This window comes from Dendropsophus ebraccatus, chromosome 14 (assembly GCF_027789765.1).
Source record: "Dendropsophus ebraccatus isolate aDenEbr1 chromosome 14, aDenEbr1.pat, whole genome shotgun sequence".
Classification (NCBI taxonomy): domain Eukaryota; kingdom Metazoa; phylum Chordata; class Amphibia; order Anura; family Hylidae; genus Dendropsophus; species Dendropsophus ebraccatus.
The window spans coordinates 4469403-4492465 of record NC_091467.1 but is presented as its reverse complement, the minus strand read 5'-3'; the positions used below and the strand labels follow the sequence as shown (position 1 = coordinate 4492465).

General features: G+C 51.4%; 1 protein-coding gene across 4 annotated transcripts in view; it reads left to right on the top strand.

Moving 5' to 3' along the window:
• The window catches only part of BCAS4 (breast carcinoma amplified sequence 4), a 37432-nt gene that overhangs the window by 2202 nt on the left and 12167 nt on the right, over positions 1 to 23063 (top strand). For 2 of the 4 annotated variants that reach the window (XM_069952946.1, XM_069952945.1), the window contains exons 1-3: positions 3794 to 3976; positions 4158 to 4259; positions 10436 to 10570. In XM_069952946.1, the coding sequence (XP_069809047.1) occupies positions 3833 to 3976; positions 4158 to 4259; positions 10436 to 10570 (381 nt within the window). In that variant the 5' untranslated portion in view covers positions 3794 to 3832. Of the gene's footprint in view, positions 1 to 93; positions 179 to 532; positions 605 to 3793; positions 3977 to 4157; positions 4260 to 10435; positions 10571 to 23063 lie in introns of those variants that run through there. The other 2 variants (XM_069952948.1, XM_069952947.1) reach the window with 2 other exon arrangements.

Genomic DNA, 23063 nt, shown 5'->3' with positions numbered 1-23063 from the left:
TCGGGGAGGGGGGGCAGGATGTGGGGTATTAGAGCAGCTTTCAGGGGGGCAGGACCCTACACCCCCCACCTCCCATCAGTGGTGCCTCCTCCCGCAGCTGCTGCGGCTCCTCTTGGCTCGGCAGCACTGAGGGTTATAATGTGTGAGGGTCCTGATCCTCATCCGGTCCCTGTCCAGTGTAAGCGCTCACTATAGTGATCTCCCGGCTGCATATATATATATATATACCGTATACATTGCTGCGCTGTGGGCGGGGTCACTGACCGCTCCCCGTTTCCTCTGGATCCCTCCTTATTTCAGGACCTCTGCTTGCTGTCAGTGAGGGCACCACCATCTATATCTATAGCTGAGGTTTGTGACTGTCCGGTCTGTTTCCCTGCGCTGATGCATTGTCACAAGGGGCTGTGTACAGTGCAGGACGTGCAGACAGCGCCCCAGATCTCAGCTTCCTGTGGGTGACACCTGGCGGGAGGGTTTTCCTGTCAGGTTGCGGTGGGTTTAACCTCACGTTGCGTCTCATCTTTGGTTTCAGGCCCGGGATCTGGAGGTTTCGGTAGACGAGATGCTGGTGCGGCTGGATGAGTTCTGCGCCATGATGGACATGGTGAGTGGGGGGCGCTCCTCATACATCGCCCCATCAGCATCGGCCCAGCGGCCATCTTAAAGCTGCTGCGTCTACCTGATGTGGCGCAGCTTCACCACTAGGTGGCAGAAGTGGCGGATCTGGGATAAAGCGGAACATTTCTCGTTGCGCTCCAGTTAACCTCTTCATAGCTGAGGTGCAGAGCTGCTGCTTAACCCCTTCAAGAGGTTCTCTGCACATCGCTACACCAGCTGATGTACATATATATATACCGCTCTGCACATCGCTACACCAGCTGATGTACATATATATATACCGCTCTGCACATCGCTACACCAGCTGATGTACATATATATACCGCTCTGCACATCGCTACACCAGCTGATGTACATATATATATACCGCTCTGCACATCGCTACACCAGCTGATGTACATATATATACCGCTCTGCACATCGCTACACCAGCTGATGTACATATATATATATATATATTTTCCTGCTCTGCACATCGCCCGCCAGCTGCTGTGTGTATATATATATATATATATATATACTGTGTATATATAGAAACAGGAGAAAGCCACACATCCAAAAATGCATGAGACGGGTGCTGCACGGAGTCAGTCCCCTGGCTTGGGGATCCACAAAAGTATGTCCAGATATTCCTCAGCACACCAGCATAGGTGGTAACAAAGTGATTTATTCCATAAAGTACAATAAATACAAGAGATGCGACGTTTCGACCTCCTCACGAGGTCATTATCAAGCATACATGCTTGATAATGACCTCGTGAGGAGGTCGAAACGTCGCATCTCTTGTATTTATTGTACTTTATGGAATAAATCACTTTGTTACCACCTATGCTGGTGTGCTGAGGAATATCTGGACATATGTGTGTATATATACTGCTCTGCACATCGCCCGCCAGCTGCTGTGTATATATATATATACCGCTCTGCACATCGCCCGCCAGCTGCTGTGTATATATATACTGCTCTGCACATCGCCCGCCAGCTGCTGTGTGTGTATATATATATATATATATATACTGCTCTGCACATCACCCCGCCAGCTGCTGTGTGTGTATATATATATATATATATATATATATATACACTGCTCTGCACATCGCCCCCCAGCTGCTGTGTATATATATGTGTATATATATATATATATATATATATATATATACTGCTCTGCACATCGCCCGCCAGCTGCTGTGTATATATATATATATATATATATATGTGCATATATATATATATATATATATAAATACTGCTCTGCACATCGCCCGCCAGCTGCTGTGTGTATATATATATATATATATATTCTGCTCTGCACATCGCCCGCCAGCTGCTGTGTATATATATATATACTGCTCTGCACATCGCCCGCCAGCTGCTGTGTATATATATATATATACTGCTCTGCACATCGCCCGCCAGCTTCTGTGTATATATATATATTGCTCTGCACATCGCCCGCCAGCTGCTGTGTATATATATATATATATATATATATATATATACTGCTCTGCACATCACCCGCCAGCTGCTGTGTATATATATATATATATTGCTCTGCACATCGCCCACCAGCTGCTGTGTATATATATATATATATATTGCTCTGCACTTCGCCCGCCAGCTGCTGTGTATATATATATTGCTCTGCACATCGCCCGCCAGCTGCTGTGTATATATATATATATATATATTGCTCTGCACATCGCCCGCCAGCTGCTGTGTATATATATATATATATTGCTCTGCACATCGCCCGCCAGCTGCTGTGTATATATTTATATTGCTCTGCACATCGCCCGCCAGCTGCTGTGTATATATATATATATTGCTCTGCACATCGCCCGCCAGCTGCTGTGTATATATATATATATATATATATATACTGCTCTGCACATCGCCCGCCAGCTGCTGTGTATATATATATATTGCTCTGCACATCGCCCGCCAGCTGCTGTGTATATATATATATTGCTCTGCACATCACCCGCCAGCTGCTGTGTATATATATATACTGCTCTGCACATCGCCCGCCAGCTGCTGTGTATATATATATATATATATATATTGCTCTGCACATCGGCCGCCAGCTGTTGTGTATATATATATATTGCTCTGCACATCGCCTGCCAGCTGCTGTGTATATATATATTGCTCTGCACATCGCCCGCCAGCTGCTGTGTATATATATATATATTGCTCTGCACATCGCCCGCCAGCTGCTGTGTATATATATATTGCTCTGCACATCGCCCGCCAGCTGCTGTGTGTATATATATATATATATATATATATATATATATTGCTCTGCACATCGCCCGCCAGCTGCTGTGTATATGTATATATATATTGCTCTGCACATCGCCCGCCAGCTGCTGTGTATATGTATATATATATTGCTCTGCACATTGCCCGCCAGTTGCTGTGTATATTTTAACAGGTGAAATTTCCCTCTGCCAATAACCGCGACGTTTCACCTTTCTTCCATCTTTTGAAAATCAGTAAAAATGCACCCGTACAATGTGAACACGGCCTCTAGGTAACGGGGGGGAACAGACCACCTCCCCCTGTCCAGTGCCTCCCCCCATCCTGACATGGGCCGCTCCGTCCACCATCTCCGGTGGCCATTATGTCTGTGTGGAGGACGGAGCAGCCATGACAGGAAGACACAGGGGAACTTGTTGCCCATAGCAATTAATCAAGGATCTGCTCTAACTGTATGAACCGCTGTAAAGGGTGGATTTTGATTGGTCGCTATGGGCAGCGAGGTCACAAGTGATCCTAAGACTGGATCCATTGGGGCCAAGAGAGGTGAACAACCATGTTGCATGCTAGGAGTTTTGGGAGAGGTTGGGGAGCACGGCTGTATATCATTCAGTCTACCCTCACGCCATCCTCTAACACGTTGCGAGGAATAAACCGTTCCGGATATATGTTGCCAGCGTCGTCCTCCATGATGGAATCCATGCAGTCCACCAGCCGGAGATGTGAGGCCTGACTTCAGAGCAGCTGCCATTTTGTGGAGCCACCCTCCAGTGTTCACTCACTCAGGAAATGGAGGAGGCTCTGCAGGGTGTCATATCCTGAGTGGCCACAAGGGGAGCTCTTCCTCCGCCGGTGACCACACCGCTCGCAGGGATAAGTGGCTTCTGACCTGATTTGAGTTTCTGCTGGTAAAATCAACCATCCAGGTCCTCTCCATGCTATAGATCCCGTCTCCATGGCGACCGCTCGCCTCCATCTTGTCCTTGCAGCCATTCACCTCACTTTAAGGCAGCATGCGAGGTCTGTGCGAGCTAGGAGAATGGCTTATCCCTGCATCAGAGCACAGAGCGGCGGGGGACTACAAGTCACAGCATGTCCGGTCAGCCCATAGGCATATAGTGTGGATTAGTATAGCAGTGGTGGGGGAGGGGGGTATTATAGTCATTTGCTGTCAGGTTCCCCTTTAATACGATGGAGTTCAGAGGCCTCCTCTTACTCCCATCTTATTCCTGGCTTCATGGTTTTTTGGCTTCTATAATTGTTTTATTTGTTTCATTTAGATCAGAAGTGAAACGTCCCTCATCCTGGATGACCGGATCCCCGCCATTAAACTGCGAGCCGAGGAAATGAACAAGGTCTACAGTCAGGTGGACAAACTGGAGGTCAGTGATGTCATCCAGGGGGCGGGGCTGTGGTCACATGACATATCAGTGATGTCATCCAGGGGGCGGGGCTGTGGTCACATGACATATCAGTGATGTCATCCAGAGGGCGGGGCTGTGATCACATGACATTATATTATATCAATGATGTCATCCAGGGGGTGAGCTGTGATCACATGACATTATATTACATCAGTGATATCATCCAGGGGGCGGGGCTGTGCTCATGTCATATTATATTACATATTAGTGATGCCATCCAGGGGGCGGGGCTGTGATCACATTATTTATATTATATCAGTGATGCCATCCAGGGGGCGGGGCTGTGATCACATCATTTATATTATATCAGTGATGCCATCCAGGGGGCGGGGCTATGATCACGTCATTATAATATATCAGTGATGCCATCCAGGGGGCGGGGCTGTGATCACATTATTTATATTATATCAGTGATGCCATCCAGGGGGCGGGGCTGTGATCACATCATTTATATTATATCAGTGATGCCATCCAGGGGGCGGGGCTGTGATCACATCATTTATATTATATCAGTGATGCCATCCAGGGGGCGGGGCTGTGATCACATTATTTATATTATATCAGTGATGCCATCCAGGGGGCGGGGCTATGATCACGTCATTATATTATATCAGTGATGCCATCCAGGGGGCGGGGCTGTGATCACATTATTTATATTATATCAGTGATGCCATCCAGGGGGCGGGGCTGTGATCACATTATTTATATTATATCAGTGATGCCATCCAGGGGGCGGGGCTATGATCACATCATTATATTATATCAGTGATGCCATCCAGGGGGCGGGGCTGTGATCACATTATTTATATTATATCAGTGATGCCATCCAGGGGGCGGGGCTGTGATCACGTCATTATATTATATCAGTGATGCCATCCAGGGGGCGGGGCTATGATCACGTCATTATATTATATCAGTGATGCCATCCAGGGGGCGGGGCTGTGATCACGTCATTATATTATATCAGTGATGCCATCCAGGGGGCGGGGCTATGATCACGTCATTATATTATATCAGTGATGCCATCCAGGGGGCAGGGCTGTGACTGTGACATGATACACTACTCAAAAAATAAAGGGAACACTTATACACCACAATATAACTCCAAGTAAATGAAACTTCTGTGACATCAGACCAGGGCCGGCCTTAGGGTAGATGGCGCCCTGTGCAGAATATTCTTTTGGCGCCCCCCTCCCCCCCCGGCTGATTGTAGCCCATCCCAAGACACACACTGTATATACTGCTTACACAGATAGATATACACATACAGACACACACTGTATATACTGCTTACACAGATAGATATACACATACAGACACACACTGTATATACTGCTTACACAGTCACATATACACATACAGACACACACTGTATATACTGCTTACACAGATAGATATACACATACAGACACATAGGGAGAGATTCATCAAACATTGTGTAAAGTGAGACTGGCTCAGTCGCCCCCGGCAACCAATCAGGTTCCACCTTTCATTCCTCACAGACTCTTTGGTTGCTAGGGGCAACTGAGCCAGTTTCACTTTACACCATGTTTGATGAATCTCTCCCACAGTGTATATACTGCTTACACAGACGCATAGTATATATATCCTGCAAACACAGACACACATAGTCACATATACAGATACACACCACTGGGAGTTGTTGTTGTCCTACTAGAGCAGCACAGGAGCATGCTGGGAGTTGTTGTCCTACCACACAGAGCCACATAGGAGTATGCTGGGAGTTGTTGTCCTACCACACAGAGCCACATAGGAGTATGCTGGGAGTTGTTGTCCTACCGCACAGAGCCACATAGGAGTATGCTGGGAGTTGTTGTCCTACTACACAGAGCCACATAGGAGTATGCTGGGAGTTGTTGTCCTACCACACAGAGCCACATAGGAGTATGCTGGGAGTTGTTGTCCTATCGCACAGAGCCACATAGGAGTATGCTGGGAGTTGTTGTCCTATCGCACAGAGCCACATAGGAGTATGCTGGGAGTTGTTGTCCTACGACACAGAGCCACATAGGAGTATGCTGGGAGTTGTTGTCCTACGACACAGAGCCACATAGGAGTATGCTGGGAGTTGTTGTCCTATTGCACAGAGCCACATAGGAGTATGCTGGGAGTTGTTGTCCTACCGCACAGAGCCACATAGGAGTATGCTGGGAGTTGTTGTCCTACCACACAGAGCCACATAGGAGTATGCTGGGAGTTGTTGTCCTACCGCACAGAGCCACATAGGAGTATGCTGGGAGTTGTTGTCCTACCGCACAGAGCACTAACACACACAGACAGTGATAGTTATACTCCCAGTCACACTGCAGTAGTAGTGGAGGATGTCTCTGCCCATGAGGAGAAGCAGGTAGAGCGGAGGATCACACTGCTGATGTCTCCATCGGGGGAGGGGGCGGGGTTATGGGCCTCTGTGAGCTGGGAGACGCTGTGGGGGGCGGGGGATGGGGGGCCAGGCTGCAGTCACATGTCTGGGGAGAAGAGCTTCCTCGGCTTCTGTGCAGAGGCAGGGCCGGATTTATGGCCTCAGGGGGACGCAGGTGGCGCCCCCTTCCTGCCGGGAGTACACAGCGCCCTGTGCGGCCGCACTGCTCGCACACCCCTAAGGCCGGCCCTGCATCAGACTGTCCACATAGGAAGCAGCACTGACTGACAATCACTGTCACCTGCAATCAGCAAGACCCCCTCAATAACGGAGGACTCTGCAGGTGGGGAGCACAGACCACTTCTCACTACCTAGGCTTTCTGGCTGATGTTTTGGTCACTTTTGAATGTTGCTGGTGCTGTCACACTGGTGGTAGCATGAGACGGACTCTACAACCCGCACAGGTGGCTCAGGTAGTGCAGCTCATCCAGGATGGCACATCAATTCAAGCTGTGTCAAGAAGGTTTGCTGTGTTAGCGTAGTGTCCAGAGGCTGGAGACACTATCAGGAGACAGGCCAGTACACCAGGAGACGTGGAGACACTATCAGGAGACAGGCAAGTACACCAGGAGACTTGGAGACACTATCAGGAGACAGGCCAGTACACCAGGAGACGTGGAAACACTATCAGGAGACAGGCCAGTACACCAGGAGACGTGGAGACACTATCAGGAGACGGGCCAGTACACCAGGAGACGTAGAGACACTATCAGGAGACAGGCCAGTACACCAGGAGACGTAGAGACACTATCAGGAGACAGGCCAGTACACCAGGAGACGTAGAGACACTATCAGGAGACAGGCCAGTACACCAGGAGACGTGGAGACACTATCAGGAGACAGGCCAGTACACCAGGAGACGTGGAGACACTATCAGGAGACGGGCCAGTACACCAGGAGACGTGGAGACACTATCAGGAGACAGGCCAGTACACCAGGAGACGTGGAGACACTATCAGGAGACGGGCCAGTACACCAGGAGACGTGGAGACACTATCAGGAGACGGGCCAGTACACCAGGAGACGTGGAGACACTATCAGGAGACAGGCCAGTACACCAGGAGACGTGGAGACACTATCAGGAGACGGGCCAGTACACCAGGAGACGTGGAGACACTATCAGGAGACAGGCCAGTACACCAGGAGACGTGGAGACACTATCAGGAGACGGGCCAGTACACCAGGAGACGTAGAGACACTATCAGGAGACAGGCCAGTACACCAGGAGACGTAGAGACACTATCAGGAGACAGGCCAGTACACCAGGAGACGTGGAGACACTATCAGGAGACGGGCCAGTACACCAGGAGACGTGGAGACACTATCAGGAGACAGGCCAGTACACCAGGAGACGTAGAGACACTATCAGGAGACGGGCCAGTACACCAGGAGACGTAGAGACACTATCAGGAGACAGGCCAGTACACCAGGAGACGTAGAGACACTATCAGGAGACGGGCCAGTACACCAGGAGACGTGGAGACACTATCAGGAGACGGGCCAGTACACCAGGAGACGTGGAGACACTATCAGGAGACAGGCCAGTACACCAGGAGACGTGGAGACACTATCAGGAGACGGGCCAGTACACCAGGAGACGTGGAGACACTATCAGGAGACGGGCCAGTACACCAGGAGACGTGGAGGAGGTTGTAGGAGGCAACAACCCAGCAGCAGGACCGCTACCTCCGCCTCTGTGCTAGGAGGACCAGGAGGAGCACTGCCAGAGCCCTGCACAATGGCCTCCAGCAGCCACAAATCTGCATGTGTCTGCACAAACGGTTAGAAACCGATTCCATGAGGGACGACGTCCACAGATGGGGGTTATGCTCACAGCCCAACACTGTACAGGACACTTGGCATTTACCAGAGAGGATTGGCAGATTCATCACTGGCACCCCCTGTGCTCCTCACAGATGAGAGCAGGTTCACACTGAGCACATGTGACAGACGGGACAGAGGCTGGAGACGCCGTGGAGAGTGTGTGGTTTGGCAGTGGGTCAGTAATGGTGTGTGGGGGGGGGGGCATTTCCTTGGGGGGCGGCACAGCCCTCCATGTGCTGCCAGAGGTAGCCTGACTACCATTAGGTAGCGAGACCCTCAGAGCCCTAGTAAGACCATATGCTGGTGCGGTTGGGTTCCTCCAAATGCAGGACAATGCTAGACCTCATGTGGCTGGAGAGTGTCAGCAGTTCCTACAAGATGGAGGCAGTGAAGCTATGGACTGGCCACCCGTTCCCCTGAATCCCATTGAGCACATCGGGGACATCATGTCTCCTCCATCCACCAACATCACGTTGCAGCACAGACTGTCCAGGAGTTGGCGGCTTCTTTAGTCCAGGTCTGGGAGGAAATCCCTCAGGAGACCATCGGCCACCTCATCAGGAGCATGCCCAGGCCTTGTAGGGAGGTCATACACCTCATCAGGAGCATGCCCAGGCCTTGTAGGGAGGTCATACACCTCATCAGGAGCATGCCCAGGCCTTGTAGGGAGGTCATACACCTCATCAGGAGCATGCCCAGGCCTTGTAGGGAGGTCATACACCTCATCAGGAGCATGCCCGGGCCTTGTAGGGAGGTCATACACCTCATCAGGAGCATGCCCGGGCCTTGTAGGGAGGTCATACAGCCACCTCATCAGAATTATATGCCCAGGCCTTGTAGGGAGGTCATACAGACACCTCATCAGGAGTATGCCCGGGCCTTGTAGGGAGGTCATACAGACACCTCATCAGGAGCATGCCCGGGCCTTGTAGGGAGGTCATACAGACACCTCATCAGGAGCATGCCCGGATCTTGTAGGGAGGTCATACACCTCATCAGGAGCATGCCCGGGTCTTGTAGGGAGGTCATACAGACACCTCATCAGGAGCATGCCCGAGCCTTGTAGGGAGGTCATACAGACACCTCGTCAGGAGCATGCCCGGGCCTTGTAGGGAGGTCATACACCTCATCAGGAGCATGCCCGGGCCTTGTAGGGAGGTCATACAGACACCTCATCAGGAGCATGCCCGGGCCCTGTAGGGAGGTCATACAGACACCTCATCAGGAGCATGCCCGGGCCTTGTAGGGAGGTCATACAGACACCTCATCAGTAACATGCCCGGGCCTTGTAGGGAGGTCATACACCTCATCAGGAGCATGCCCGGGCCTTGTAGGGAGGTCATACAGACACCTCATCAGGAGCATGCCCGGGCCTTGTAGGGAGGTCATACAGGCACCTCATCAGGAGCATGCCCGGGCCTTGTAGGGGGGTCATACAGACACCTCATCAGGAGCATGCCCAGGCCTTATAGGGAGGTCATACAGACACCTCATCAGGAGCATGCCCGGGCCTTGTAGGGAGGTCATACAGGCATGTGGAGGCCACACACTCAGCCTCATTGGGACTTTTTGATTTCTTTTGATTTCAGCTTTGTATAGAACAAAGTATCAATGAGAAGATTTTATTCATTCAGGTCTTGGAGGAGTTATGTCAGGGCTCCCTTTGTTTTGGGCAGTGTATTATTTCAGTGATGTCATACAGGGGGCGGGGCTGTGACTACCTCCCTATACACAGGATACACAGGCGGGGTGTCAGCAGTAACAGATGAATAGCTGTTCCTGTAGTATAAGGTTTGTGATGTAATCCAGGGGGCGGGGCTGTGACTACTCTATCCTCCTCTCCTCCTCCTTGATGTTGTGCTCACAGGCCTTTGTAAAGATGGTCGGACATCATGTCTGTTACCTGGAGGAAGAGCTGGTCCAGGCGGAGCGCCATCATGCTTCCTTTCCTGGTGCCATCAGCAGGATCCTGGCAGAAGTTCCCATCCCGTCGTTCCTGCGGGTGAGTCTATATGTTCTGTATGTGCTAAAACCCATGTGATGTTACATGGATGTAATGGGCAGCTCTGGGGGGCAGGTGAGGCTATTTTTGGACGCCCCAGCATTGTGGTCAGTACAGGCCGGGACCTTCCTCTCTCTGCTCCTGTCACCCACAGGATCCTGCTCCTCCTCCTTCCTCTCTTTGATCTTGGTGTGATCCAGAGGCTCCTCCTCCTTCCTCTCTCTGCTGCTCCTCCTTCCTCTCTCTGATCTTAGTGTCATCCAGAGGCTCCTCCTCCTTCCTCTCTTTGATCTTGGTGTCATTCAGAGGCTCCTCCTCCTTCCTCTATCTGCTCCTCCTTCCTCTATCTGCTCCTCCTCCCTCTATCTGCTCCTCCTTCCTCTTTCTGCTCCACCTCCTTCCTCTCTCTGCTCCTCCTCCTTCCTCTCTCTGCTCCTCCTCTTTCCTTTCTCTGCTCCTCCTCCTTCATCCCTCTGCTCCTCCTCCTTCATCTCTCTGCTCCTCCTCCTTCCTCTCTCTGCTCCTCCTCCTTCCTTTCTCTGCTCCTCCTCCTTCATCCCTCTGCTCCTCCTACTTCCTCTCTCTGCTCCTGCTCCTTCATCCCTCTGCTCCTCCTCCTTCATCTCTCTGCTCCTCCTACTTCCTCTCTCTGCTCCTCCTCCTTCCTTTCTCTGCTCCTCCTCCTTCATCCCTCTGCTCCTCCTACTTCCTCTCTGCTCCTCCTCCTTCATCCCTCTGCTCCTCCTACTTCCTCTCTGCTCCTCCTCCTTCATCTCTCTGCTCCTCCTACTTCCTCTCTCTGCTCCTCCTACTTCCTCTCTCTCCTCCTACCTCCTCTCTCTGCTCCCCTGTCACCCATAGGCTCCTCCTCCTTTCTTCCTCATCGTACAGGAGTGACAAGGAATGCTGGAAATGTGGTGACAGGATGCATCCAACTTCTCCTTTGTAATTACAAGATTTACCTGGAGGTTATAATCTACAGCTAGAGCAGAGTTATAATAGACTGGGGGAGAGTCCTTGCACCATCCGCTGAGTGACACCCGTGCTGCCCATAGTGCGGGGTAACTCCTCTGTCAATCACATGGCTCCCTGGGGAAGGACAGCCCTGCAGAAGCTGGAGTCAGTGAGGCGGAGGAAACACAATTAATTATTCACGGTGCTCTGTGCAGGCAGATGGAGGCGGTGCTGTTACAGTGTGTCAGTGTGGACTGTGTGCAGACCAGATGGAGGCGGTGCTGTTACAGTGTGTCAGTGTGGACTGTATGCAGGCAGATGGAGGCGGTGCTGTTACAGTGTGTCAGTGTGGACTGTATGCAGGCAGATGGAGGCGGTGCTGTTACAGTGTGTCAGTGTGGACTGTGTGCAGGCAGATGGAGGCGGTGCTGTTACAGTGTCAGTGTGGACTGTGTGCAGGCAGATGGAGGCGGTGCTGTTACAGTGTCAGTGTGGAGTGTGTGCTCTGTGCAGGCAGATGGAGGAGGTGCTGTTACAGTGTGTCAGTGTGGACTGTGTGCAGGCAGATGGAGGCGGTGCTGTTACAGTGTGTCAGTGTGGACTGTGTGCAGGCAGATGGAGGCGGTGCTGTTACAGTGTGTCAGTGTGGACTGTGTGCAGGCAGATGGAGGCGGTGCTGTTACAGTGTGTCAGTGTGGAGTGTGTGCAGGCAGATGGAGGCGGTGCTGTTACAGTGTGTCAGTGTGGACTGTGTGCAGGCAGATGGAGGCGGTGCTGTTACAGTGTCAGTGTGGATTGTGTGCAGGCAGATGGAGGCGGTGCTGTTACAGTGTGTCAGTGTGGAGTGTGTGCTCAGTGCAGGCAGATGGAGGCGGTGCTGTTACAGTGTCAGTGTGGACTGTGTGCAGGCAGATGGAGGCGGTGCTGTTACAGTGTGTCAGTGTGGACTGTGTGCAGGCAGATGGAGGCGGTGCTGTTACAGTGTGTCAGTGTGGACTGTGTGCAGGCAGATGGAGGAGGTGCTGTTACAGTGTCAGTGTGGACTGTGTGCAGGCAGATGGAGGTGGTGCTGTTACAGTGTGTCAGTGTGGACTGTGTGCAGGCAGATGGAGGCGGTGCTGTTACAGTGTGTCAGTGTGGACTGTGTGCAGGCAGATGGAGGCGGTGCTGTTACAGTGTCAGTGTGGACTGTGTGCAGGCAGATGGAGGAGGTGCTGTTACAGTGTGTCAGTGTGGACTGTGTGCAGGCAGATGGAGGAGGTGCTGTTACAGTGTCAGTGTGGACTGTGTGCAGGCAGATGGAGGAGGTGCTGTTACAGTGTGTCAGTGTGGACTGTGTGCAGGCAGATGGAGGCGGTGCTGTTACAGTGTGTCAGTGTGGACTGTGTGCAGGCAGATGGAGGCGGTGCTGTTACAGTGTCAGTGTGTGCTCTGTGCAGGCAGATTGAGGCGGTGCTGTTACAGTGTGTCAGTGTGGACTGTGTGCAGGCAGATGGAGGCGGTGCTGTTACAGTGTGTCAGTGTGGACTGTGTGCAGGCAGATGGAGGCGGTGCTGTTACAGTGTCAGTGTGGACTGTGTGCAGGCAGATGGAGGCGGTGCTGTTACAGTGTGTCAGTGTGGACTGTGTGCAGGCAGATGGAGGAGGTGCTGTTACAGTGTCAGTGTGGACTGTGTGCAGGCAGATGGAGGAGGTGCTGTTACAGTGTGTCAGTGTGGACTGTGTGCAGGCAGATGGAGGCGGTGCTGTTACAGTGTGTCAGTGTGGAGTGTGTGCTCAGTGCAGGCAGATGGAGGCGGTGCTGTTACAGTGTCAGTGTGGACTGTGTGCAGGCAGATGGAGGCGGTGCTGTTACAGTGTGTCAGTGTGGACTGTGTGCAGGCAGATGGAGGAGGTGCTGTTACAGTGTCAGTGTGGACTGTGTGCAGGCAGATGGAGGCGGTGCTGTTACAGTGTGTCAGTGTGGACTGTGTGCAGGCAGATGGAGGAGGTGCTGTTACAGTGTGTCAGTGTGGACTGTGTGCAGGCAGATGGAGGAGGTGCTGTTACAGTGTCAGTGTGGACTGTGTGCAGGCAGATGGAGGAGGTGCTGTTACAGTGTGTCAGTGTGGACTGTGTGCAGGCAGATGGAGGCAGTGCTGTTACAGTGTGTCAGTGTGGACTGTGTGCAGGCAGATGGAGGCGGTGCTGTTACAATGTGTCAGTGTGGACTGTGTGCAGGCAGATGGAGGCGGTGCTGTTACAGTGTGTCAGTGTGGACTGTGTGCAGGCAGAAGGAGGCTGTGCTGTTACAGTGTGTCAGTGTGGACTGTGTGCAGGCAGATGGAGGCGGTGCTGTTACAGTGTGTCAGTGTGGACTGTGTGCAGGCAGATGGAGGAGGTGCTGTTACAGTGTCAGTGTGGACTGTGTGCAGGCAGATGGAGGCGGTGCTGTTACAGTGTGTCAGTGTGGAGTGTGTGCAGGCAGATGGAGGCGGTGCTGTTACAGTGTGTCAGTGTGGACTGTGTGCAGGCAGATGGAGGAGGTGCTGTTACAGTGTGTCAGTGTGGACTGTGTGCAGGCAGATGGAGGAGGTGCTGTTACAGTGTCAGTGTGGACTGTGTGCAGGCAGATGGAGGAGGTGCTGTTACAGTGTGTCAGTGTGGACTGTGCAGGCAGATGAAGGCGGTGCTATTACAGTGTCAGTGTGGACTGTGTGCAGGCAGATGGAGGCGGTGCTGTTACAGTGTGTCAGTGTGGACTGTGCAGGCAGATGAAGGCGGTGCTATTACAGTGTCAGTGTGGACTGTGTGCAGGCAGATGGAGGCGGTGCTGTTACAGTGTCAGTGTGGACTGTGTGCAGACAGATGGAGGAGGTGCTGTTACAGTGTGTCAGTGTGGACTGTGTGCAGGCAGATGGAGGCGGTGCTGTTACAGTGTGTCAGTGTGGACTGTGTGCAGGCAGATGGAGGCGGTGCTGTTACAGTGTGTCAGTGTGGACTGTGTGCAGGCAGATGGAGGAGGTGCTGTTACAGTGTGTCAGTGTGGACTGTGTGCAGGCAGATGGAGGAGGTGCTGTTACAGTGTGTCAGTGTGGACTGTGTGCAGGCAGATGGAGGCGGTGCTGTTACAGTGTCAGTGTGGACTGTGTGCAGGCAGATGGAGGCGGTGCTGTTACAGTGTGTCAGTGTGGACTGTGTGCAGGCAGATGGAGGCGGTGCTGTTACAGTGTGTCAGTGTGTGCTCTGTGCAGGTTATCTGCGATTCTTGCATGGCGCGTTCTTTGCACAGGACTGCAGCCTCTTGTCTAGTAGACCCTTTATTAGGATGTATTCCCCGTGGCTGGAGATTGGTAGCAGATGACCCCCCAGGTGGGACCCGCCGGCTGTAATCATCGCTGGTTCTCCTAGTCCTGGAGGCCGGACCACTGTAATGTGGAGCACATGGCGGCCACCGCTGCATTGTGTCAGGATACAGTGTGATTGACAGCTCCCCTCCCCCACCCATACGGACCCTCACAGGGAGACACCATGTCTCAGGGTCCCCCCCCCCCGGACAATTCTACAATAGGAATAAACTACATTGGCCCTGATTGTGAGCGGTGACATCATCACACGAGTGTGGAGAATTCAGTGATGTCATCAGGCAGCAAAATAATTCAACAGAAATCTTAAATGGCTCGTGGAGCTGCTGGTGTGACAGGCGGAGGGGTCACATGACCTGGGGATCTCGCTGTCGCCCCCTCTGGTGCCATCTCCCTTCTGATACATTTAGGGTTGTGTATTTTTGTTGCCACCTCGGCAGACGCCACATGACGCCCTTAGTGTTGTGTCTCTGGCGCCATCTGTGCCCTCCCGCCCTGAAGGGGGGGGGGGGGGGTCCCTCGGGCACTTTCACATGTTCTGTATTTTTAGGATTTTTTTACGTGAAATTTTTATATATAGTTTTTATTTTGCAAAAGCAATTAACCCCGAAATAACAGGAAGAAACTGCGCCGTAACCTGGATCCGTGCAGCAGAAGACACCAACACAAATATGGCTGCCGCTCATGGTGTCATACCTGTATTAGAGAGCAGCGGTGTCATACCTTTAATAGAGAGCAGCGACGTCATATCTATAATAGAGCAGTGGTGTCATACCTTTAATAGAGAGCAGAGACATCATATTTATAATAGAGAGCAGCGGTGTCATATCTGTAATAGAGAGCAGCGACGTCATATCTGTAATAGAGCAGTGGTGTCATACCTGTAAGAGAAAGCAGCAGTGTCATACCTGTAAGAGAGAAAGCAGCGGTGTCATACCTTTAATAGAGAGCAGCGACGTCATATCTATAATAGAGAGCAGCAGTGTCATATCTGTAATAGAGAGCAGCAGTGTCATATCTGTAATAGAGAGCAGCAGTGTCATATCTGTAATAGAGAGCAGCGGTGTCATATCTGTAATAGAGCAGTGGTGTCATACCTGTAAGAGAGAGCAGCAGTGTCATATCTTTAATAAAGAGCAGCGATATCATATCTGTAATAGAGAGCAGCTGTGTCATACCTGTAATAGAGAGCAGCTGTGTCATACCTGTAATAGAGAGCAGCGACTTCATACCTGTAATAGAGAGCAGCGACGTCAAACCTGTAATAGAGAGCAGCGACGTCATACCTGTAATAGAGAGCAGCGACGTCATATCTGTAATAGAGAGCAGCGACGTCATATCTGTAATAGAGAGCAGCAGTGTCATACCTGTAATAGAGAGCAGCGACGTCATACCTGTAATAGAGAGCAGCTGTGTCATACCTGTAATAGAGAGCAGTGACGTCATATCTGTAATAGAGAGCAGTGACGTCATATCTGTAATAGAGCAGTGCTGTCATACCTGTAATAGAGAGCAGTGGTGTCATATCTGTAATAGAGAGCAGTGGTGTCATACATGTAATAGAGAGCAGTGATCTCCTATCTGTAATATAGAGAGCAGTGATGTCATATCTGTAATATAGAGAGAGCAATGATGTAATCTGTAATAAATAGAGAGCAGTGATGTTTTATCTGTAATAGAGAGCAGTGATGTTTTATCTGTAATAAATAGAGAGCAGTGATGTCCTATCTGTAATACATAAACAGTGGTGATGTCACAGCCCTAATGTAATATACACTGATCACCGCATTAGGACGCCTACTCAGTAGTGTGTTTCTCCACAAGGTGACTGGCACCCTCTGTTCCTGGCTGCACATTCCGGGGAGCAGGGTCAGATGTCACAGCCCCTTCCTGCATACCCCAGCATGTCCCAGCATATCCCCAGCATATCCCAGCATACTGCAGCATGTCCCAGCATATCCCCAGCATATCCCAGCATGTCCCAGCATATCCCCCCAGCGTATCCCAGCATACCCCAGCATATTCCAGCATAATGCAGCATGTCCCAGCATATCCCCAGCATATCCCAGCATATCCCAGCATAGTGCAGCATGCCCCAGCATATCCCAGCATGCCCCAGCATATCCCCAGCATGTCCCAGCACACTGCAGCATATCCCCAGCATATCCCAGCATACTGCAGCATGTCCCAGCATATCCCAGCATATCCCCAGCATGTCCCAGCATACCGCAGCATGTCCCATCCTGGTGTACAGGGTATATGGGAGCAGCCTGATAATCCTGGTGTACAGTACAGGGTATATGGGAGCAGCCTGATAATCCTGGTGTACAGTACAGGGTATGTGGGAGCAGCCTGACAATCCTGGTATACAGTACAGGGTATATGGGAGCAGCCTGATAATCCTGGTGTACAGTACAGGGTATGTGGGAGCAGCCTGACAATCCTGGTATACAGTACAGGGTATATGGGAGCAGCCTGATAATCCTGGTGTACAGTACAGGGTATATGGGAGCAGCCTGATAATCCTGGTGTACAGTACAGGGTATATGGGAGCAGCCTGATAATCCTGGTGTACAGTACAGGGTATATGGGAGCAGCCTGATAATCCTGGTGTACAGGGTATATGGGAGCAGCCTGATAATCCTGGTGTACAGTACATGGTATATGGAAGCAGCCTGATAATCCTGGTGTACAGTACAGGGTATATGGGAGCAGCCTGATAATCCTGGTGTACAGTACAGGGTATATGGGAGCAGCCTGATAATCCTGGTGTACAGTACAGGGTATATGGGAGCAGCCTGATAATCCTGGTGTACAGGGTATATGGGAGCAGCCTGATAATCCTGGTGTACAGTACATGGTATATGGAAGCAGCCTGATAATCCTGGTGTACAGTACAGGGTATGTGGGAGCAGCCTGATAATCCTGGTGTACAGGGTATGTGGGAGCAGCCTGACAATCCTGGTATACAGTACAGGGTATATGGGAGCAGCCTGATAATCCTGGTGTACAGTACAGGGTATATGGGAGCAGCCTGATAATCCTGGTGTACAGTACAGGGTATATGGGAGCAGCCTGATAATCCTGGTGTACAGGGTATATGGGAGCAGCCTGATAATCCTGGTGTACAGTACATGGTATATGGAAGCAGCTTGATAATCCTGGTGTACAGTACAGGGTATATGGGAGCAGCCTGATAATCCTGGTGTACAGGGTATATGGGAGCAGCCTGATAATCCTGGTGTACAGGGTATATGAGAGCAGCCTGATAATCCTGGTGTACAGTACTGGGTATATGGGAGCAGCCTGATAATCCTGGTGTACAGTACAGGGTATATGGGAGCAGCCTGATAATCCTGGTTAGCCAGCACATCCCATACCCCAGCCCCATAGATAACATCCTTCCCAGGAGTTAGCCCCACCCACCCACATAAGTCTCCACCTCTATATCTAAGGGGGGAGGGGGAAGCCATCCTTACCTGCTGTGTGGTTGCAGTACTGTAATCTCCCTACTCTGTGAGCGTACGAGTGACATCACTCATGTTCCACGGCTCTAATGGACGGAACGGCCTTTTGTGGCCACAACAGTGATTGGCAGGGTGGGGAGCCAATGTTCTCCTCTCCTTGTCAATCATCCTGCTGCATTTAACTGTATGTTCTCCTCGCACATACAACTAAATGGTCAGACACAACATTCGGTAGCCGTGTGGGCCCCCCAGGAGCACTGGTTGCTGGTCAGGGGCCACCTAAAGCCAATAAACATTTTTTTAAGTCTGTCTGCAAAGGCAATAGCTTTTGCAGACAGCATTAACTGGCGAAATCTTCAGTGGGCCCCCTGCCTGTGTGGGCCCGGGAGCAGCCGCCCCCTCTGCCCCCACCAAATTACGCTACTGCTTCTGCCCAATGTCCAATGATGTTTTTCCTTGGCCCGTGAGGTGGTGTTTGGGATTATGTAGGATCATTAAGGGCCTCCTGTCGGCCTTTAACCATTGAACCTCAGTGGATACTGTGTGATCTTCTGTCAGATGTTTGTCTGTGGTCAGATGGATCCAGATCTCTGAGGAGAAACATGGCCGGTCAGATGGATCCAGATCTCTGTGAAGAAACATGGCTGATCAGATGGATCCAGATCTCTTAAGGAGAAACATGGCCGGTCAGATGGATCCAGATCTCTGTGGAGAAACATGGCCGGTCAGATGGATCCAGATCTCTGTGGAGAAATATGGCCGGTCCGATGGATCCAGATCTCTGAGGAGAAACATGGCCGGGCAGATGGATCCAGATCTCTGTGGAGAAACATGGCCGGTCAGATGGATCCAGAACTCTGTGGAGAAACATGGCCGGTCAGATGGATCCAGATCTCTGTGGAGAAACATGGCCGGTCAGATGGATTCAGATCTCTGAGGAGAAACATGGCCGGTCAGATGGATCCAGATCTCTATAGAGAAACATGGCCGGTCAGATGGATCCAGATCTCTGTGGAGAAACATGGCCGGTCAGATGGATCCAGATCTCTGTGGAGAAACATGGCTGGTCAGATGGATCCAGATCTCTGTGGAGAAACATGGCCGGTCAGATGGATCCAGATCTCTGAGAAGAAACATGGCCGATCAGATGGATCCAGATCTCTGAGAAGAAACATGGCTGGTCAGATGGATCCACATCTCTGTGGAGAAACATGGCCGGTTAGATGGATCCAGATCTCTATAGAGAAACATGGCCGGTCAGATGGATCCAGATCTCTGTGGAGAAACATGGCCGGTCAGATGGATCCAGATCTCTGTGGAGAAACATGGCCGGGCAGATGGATCCAGATCTCTGTGGAGAAACATGGCCGGGCAGATGGATCCAGATCTCTGTGGAGAAACATGGCCGGTCAGATGGATCCAGATCTCTGTGGAGAAATATGGCCGGTCCGATGGATCCAGATTCTCTGAGGAGAAACATGGCCGGGCAGATGGATCCAGATCTCTGTGGAGAAACATGGCCGGTCAGATGGATCCAGATCTCTGTGGAGAAACATGGCCGGTCAGATGGATTCAGATCTCTGAGGAGAAACATGGCCGGTCAGATGGATCCAGATCTCTATGGAGAAACATGGCCGGTCAGATGGATCCAGATCTCTGTGGAGAAACATGGCCGGTCAGATAGATCCAGATCTCTGTGGAGAAACATGGCTGGTCAGATGGATCCAGATCTCTGTGGAGAAACATGGCTGGTCAGATGGATCCAGATCTCTGAGAAGAAACATGGCCGATCAGATGGATCCAGATCTCTGAGAAGAAACATGGCCGGTCAGATGGATCCAGATCTCTGTGGAGAAACATGGCCGGGCAGATGGATCCAGATCTCTGTGGAGAAACATGGCCGGGCAGATGGATCCAGATCTCTGTGGAGAAACATGGCCGGGCAGATGGATCCAGATCTCTGTGGAGAAACATGGCCGGGCAGATGGATCCAGATCTCTGTGGAGAAACATGGCCGGTCAGATGGATCCAGATCTCTGTGGAGAAACATGGCCGGTCAGATGGATCCAGATCTCTGAGAAGAAACATGGCCGATCAGATGGATCCAGATCTCTGAGAAGAAACATGGCCGGTCAGATGGATCCAGATCTCTGTGGAGAAACATGGCCGGGCAGATGGATCCAGATCTCTGAGAAGAAACATGGCCGGTCAGATGGATCCAGATCTCTGAGAAGAAACATGGCCGATCAGATGGATCCAGATCTCTGAGAAGAAACATGGCCGGTCAGATGGATCCAGATCTCTGTGGAGAAACAAGGCCGGGCAGATGGATCCAGATCTCTGTGGAGAAACATGGCCGGTCAGATGGATCCAGATCTCTGTGGAGAAACATGGCCGGTCAGATGGATCCAGATCTCTGTGGAGAAACATGGCCGGTCAGATGGATCTGTGAACTGTGAGAAAAGATCCTGTCCACAGGGGCCGACATTCACCTCGTGGGATTTGTGGTTCTAGATGGGGGCTCTCATCGGGGCCATTCAGTACCTTGTGTCAGGAGAACAGTGATGTCCCCGATACAGTCATGTATACAGATAATCTTCTATCTGGTTTCCAGTAACTTTCATAGAAACTATTAGAGCTAAGAAACTGCTGTACGGAGAAAGGAATTGTAGGGCGCGCATCACACTTCCTGTTACACTGGATAAAAATCGTACAGTGTTTCCTGCATCTATATAGAGCTGAAGTATCACACATGATGAGCTTGGATACAGCAGCTAAGTAGTGTATCCCAGTGACAGGCTTGGATACAGCAGGGTATTCCAGTGATAGGCTTGGATACAGCAGGGTATCCCAGTGATGGGCTTGGATACAGCAGGGTATCCCAGTGATAGGCCCGGATACAGCAGGGTATCCCAGTGACAGGCTCAGATACATCAGGGTATCCCAGTGATAGGCTTGGATACAGCAGGGTATCCCAGTGATAGGCCCGGATACAGCAGGGTATCCCAGTGATAGGCTCAGATAAAGCAGGGTATCCCAGTGATAGGCTCGGATACAGCAGTGTATCCCAGTGACAGGCTCGGATACAGCAGGGTATCCCAGTGATAGGTTCGGATACAGCAGTGTATCCTAGTGACAGGCTCGGATACAGCAGGGTATCCCAGTGATAGGCTTGGATACAGCAGGGTATCCCAGTGACAGGCTTGGATACAGCAGGGTATCCCAGTGATAGGCTTGGATACAGCAGGGTATCCCAGTGATAGGCTTGGATACAGCAGGGTATCCCAGTGACAGGCTCGGATACAGCAGGGTATCCCAGTGATAGGCTTGGATACAGCAGTGTATCCCAGTGACAGGCTTGCATACAGCAGTGTATCCCAGTGACAGGCTCGGATACAGCAGGGTATCTCAGTGATAGGCTTGGATACAGCAGGGTATCCCAGGGATAGTCTTGGATAACGCAGGGTATCCCAGTGATAGGCTTGGATACAGCATTGTATCCCAGTGACAGGCTCGGATACAGTAGTGTATCCCAGTGATAGGCTTGGATACAGCATTGTATTCTAGTGACAGGCTCGGATACAGTGTCTCGGTTCTCCCTAGAGATGATACAGCAGTTGCTCTAGTAATAGGCTTGGATACAGCAGCTCAGCAGGGTATCCCAGTGATAGGCTCGGATACAGTGTCGCAGTTCTCCCTAGAGATGATAGAGCAGGGTATCCCAGTGACAGGCTTGGATACAGCAGGGTATCCCAGTGATAGGCTTGGATACAGCAGGGTATCCCAGTGATAAACTTGGACATAGCAGGGTATCCAAGTGATAGGCTTGGATACAGCAGGGTATGCCAGTGACAGGCTCGGATACAGCAGGGTATCCCAGTGACAGGCTCGGATACAGTGTTGCGGTTCTCCCTAGAGATAATACAGCAGTGTATCCCAGTGACAGGCTCGGATACAGCAGGGTATCCCAGTGATAGGCTTGGATACAGCAGGGTATCCCAGTGATAGGCTTGGATACAGCAGGGTATCCCAGTGATAGGCTTGGATACAGCAGGGTATCCCAGTGATAGGCTTGGATACAGCAGTGTATCCCAGTGACAGGCTCGGATACAATGTCACGGTTCTCCTTAGAGATGATACAGCAGTTGCTCCAGTGATCGGGGCGTCCATGGCCTCCATTGTCCTGTCGCCCCTCCCCCATCGTCCTGATGCCTCTCAGGTGGTCCCCCTTGCATGGTTCTGACTAGTGTCTTGTTTCAGGGTGGCCCCCTCCCCCGTTTCCGGATGAGAGCCGGGCACGTTTTTCCCCCCAGGCGGCTGTGAGATCTGAGCACATTGGGTGAGACGGTCGCCATGTTGGAGAGGCGACATTGTGTCTATTGCTGAATGGAGTCCTGGTTAACCCTTCAGTGCCTGCACCGGGCTCCTGGACCCTGACACCCCCCCAATCCAGTGTCCTGGTCATGTGATCAGAGCTGCGTACCGCAACCACCCGCACAGCTGTGTGCACATCACATGACCACACATATACAAATGACAGCAAGCAGAGGTGGTGACATCATACCGAGCACACCTGCCCTGGTCAGCCGGGGAATCCTGTATTACCTGTGCTGTTACATAGGACTGCAGGTGACATCATACGGAGCACACCTGCCCTGGTCAGCCGGGGAATCCTGTATTACCTGTGCTGTTACATAGGACTGCAGGTGACATCATACCGAGCACACC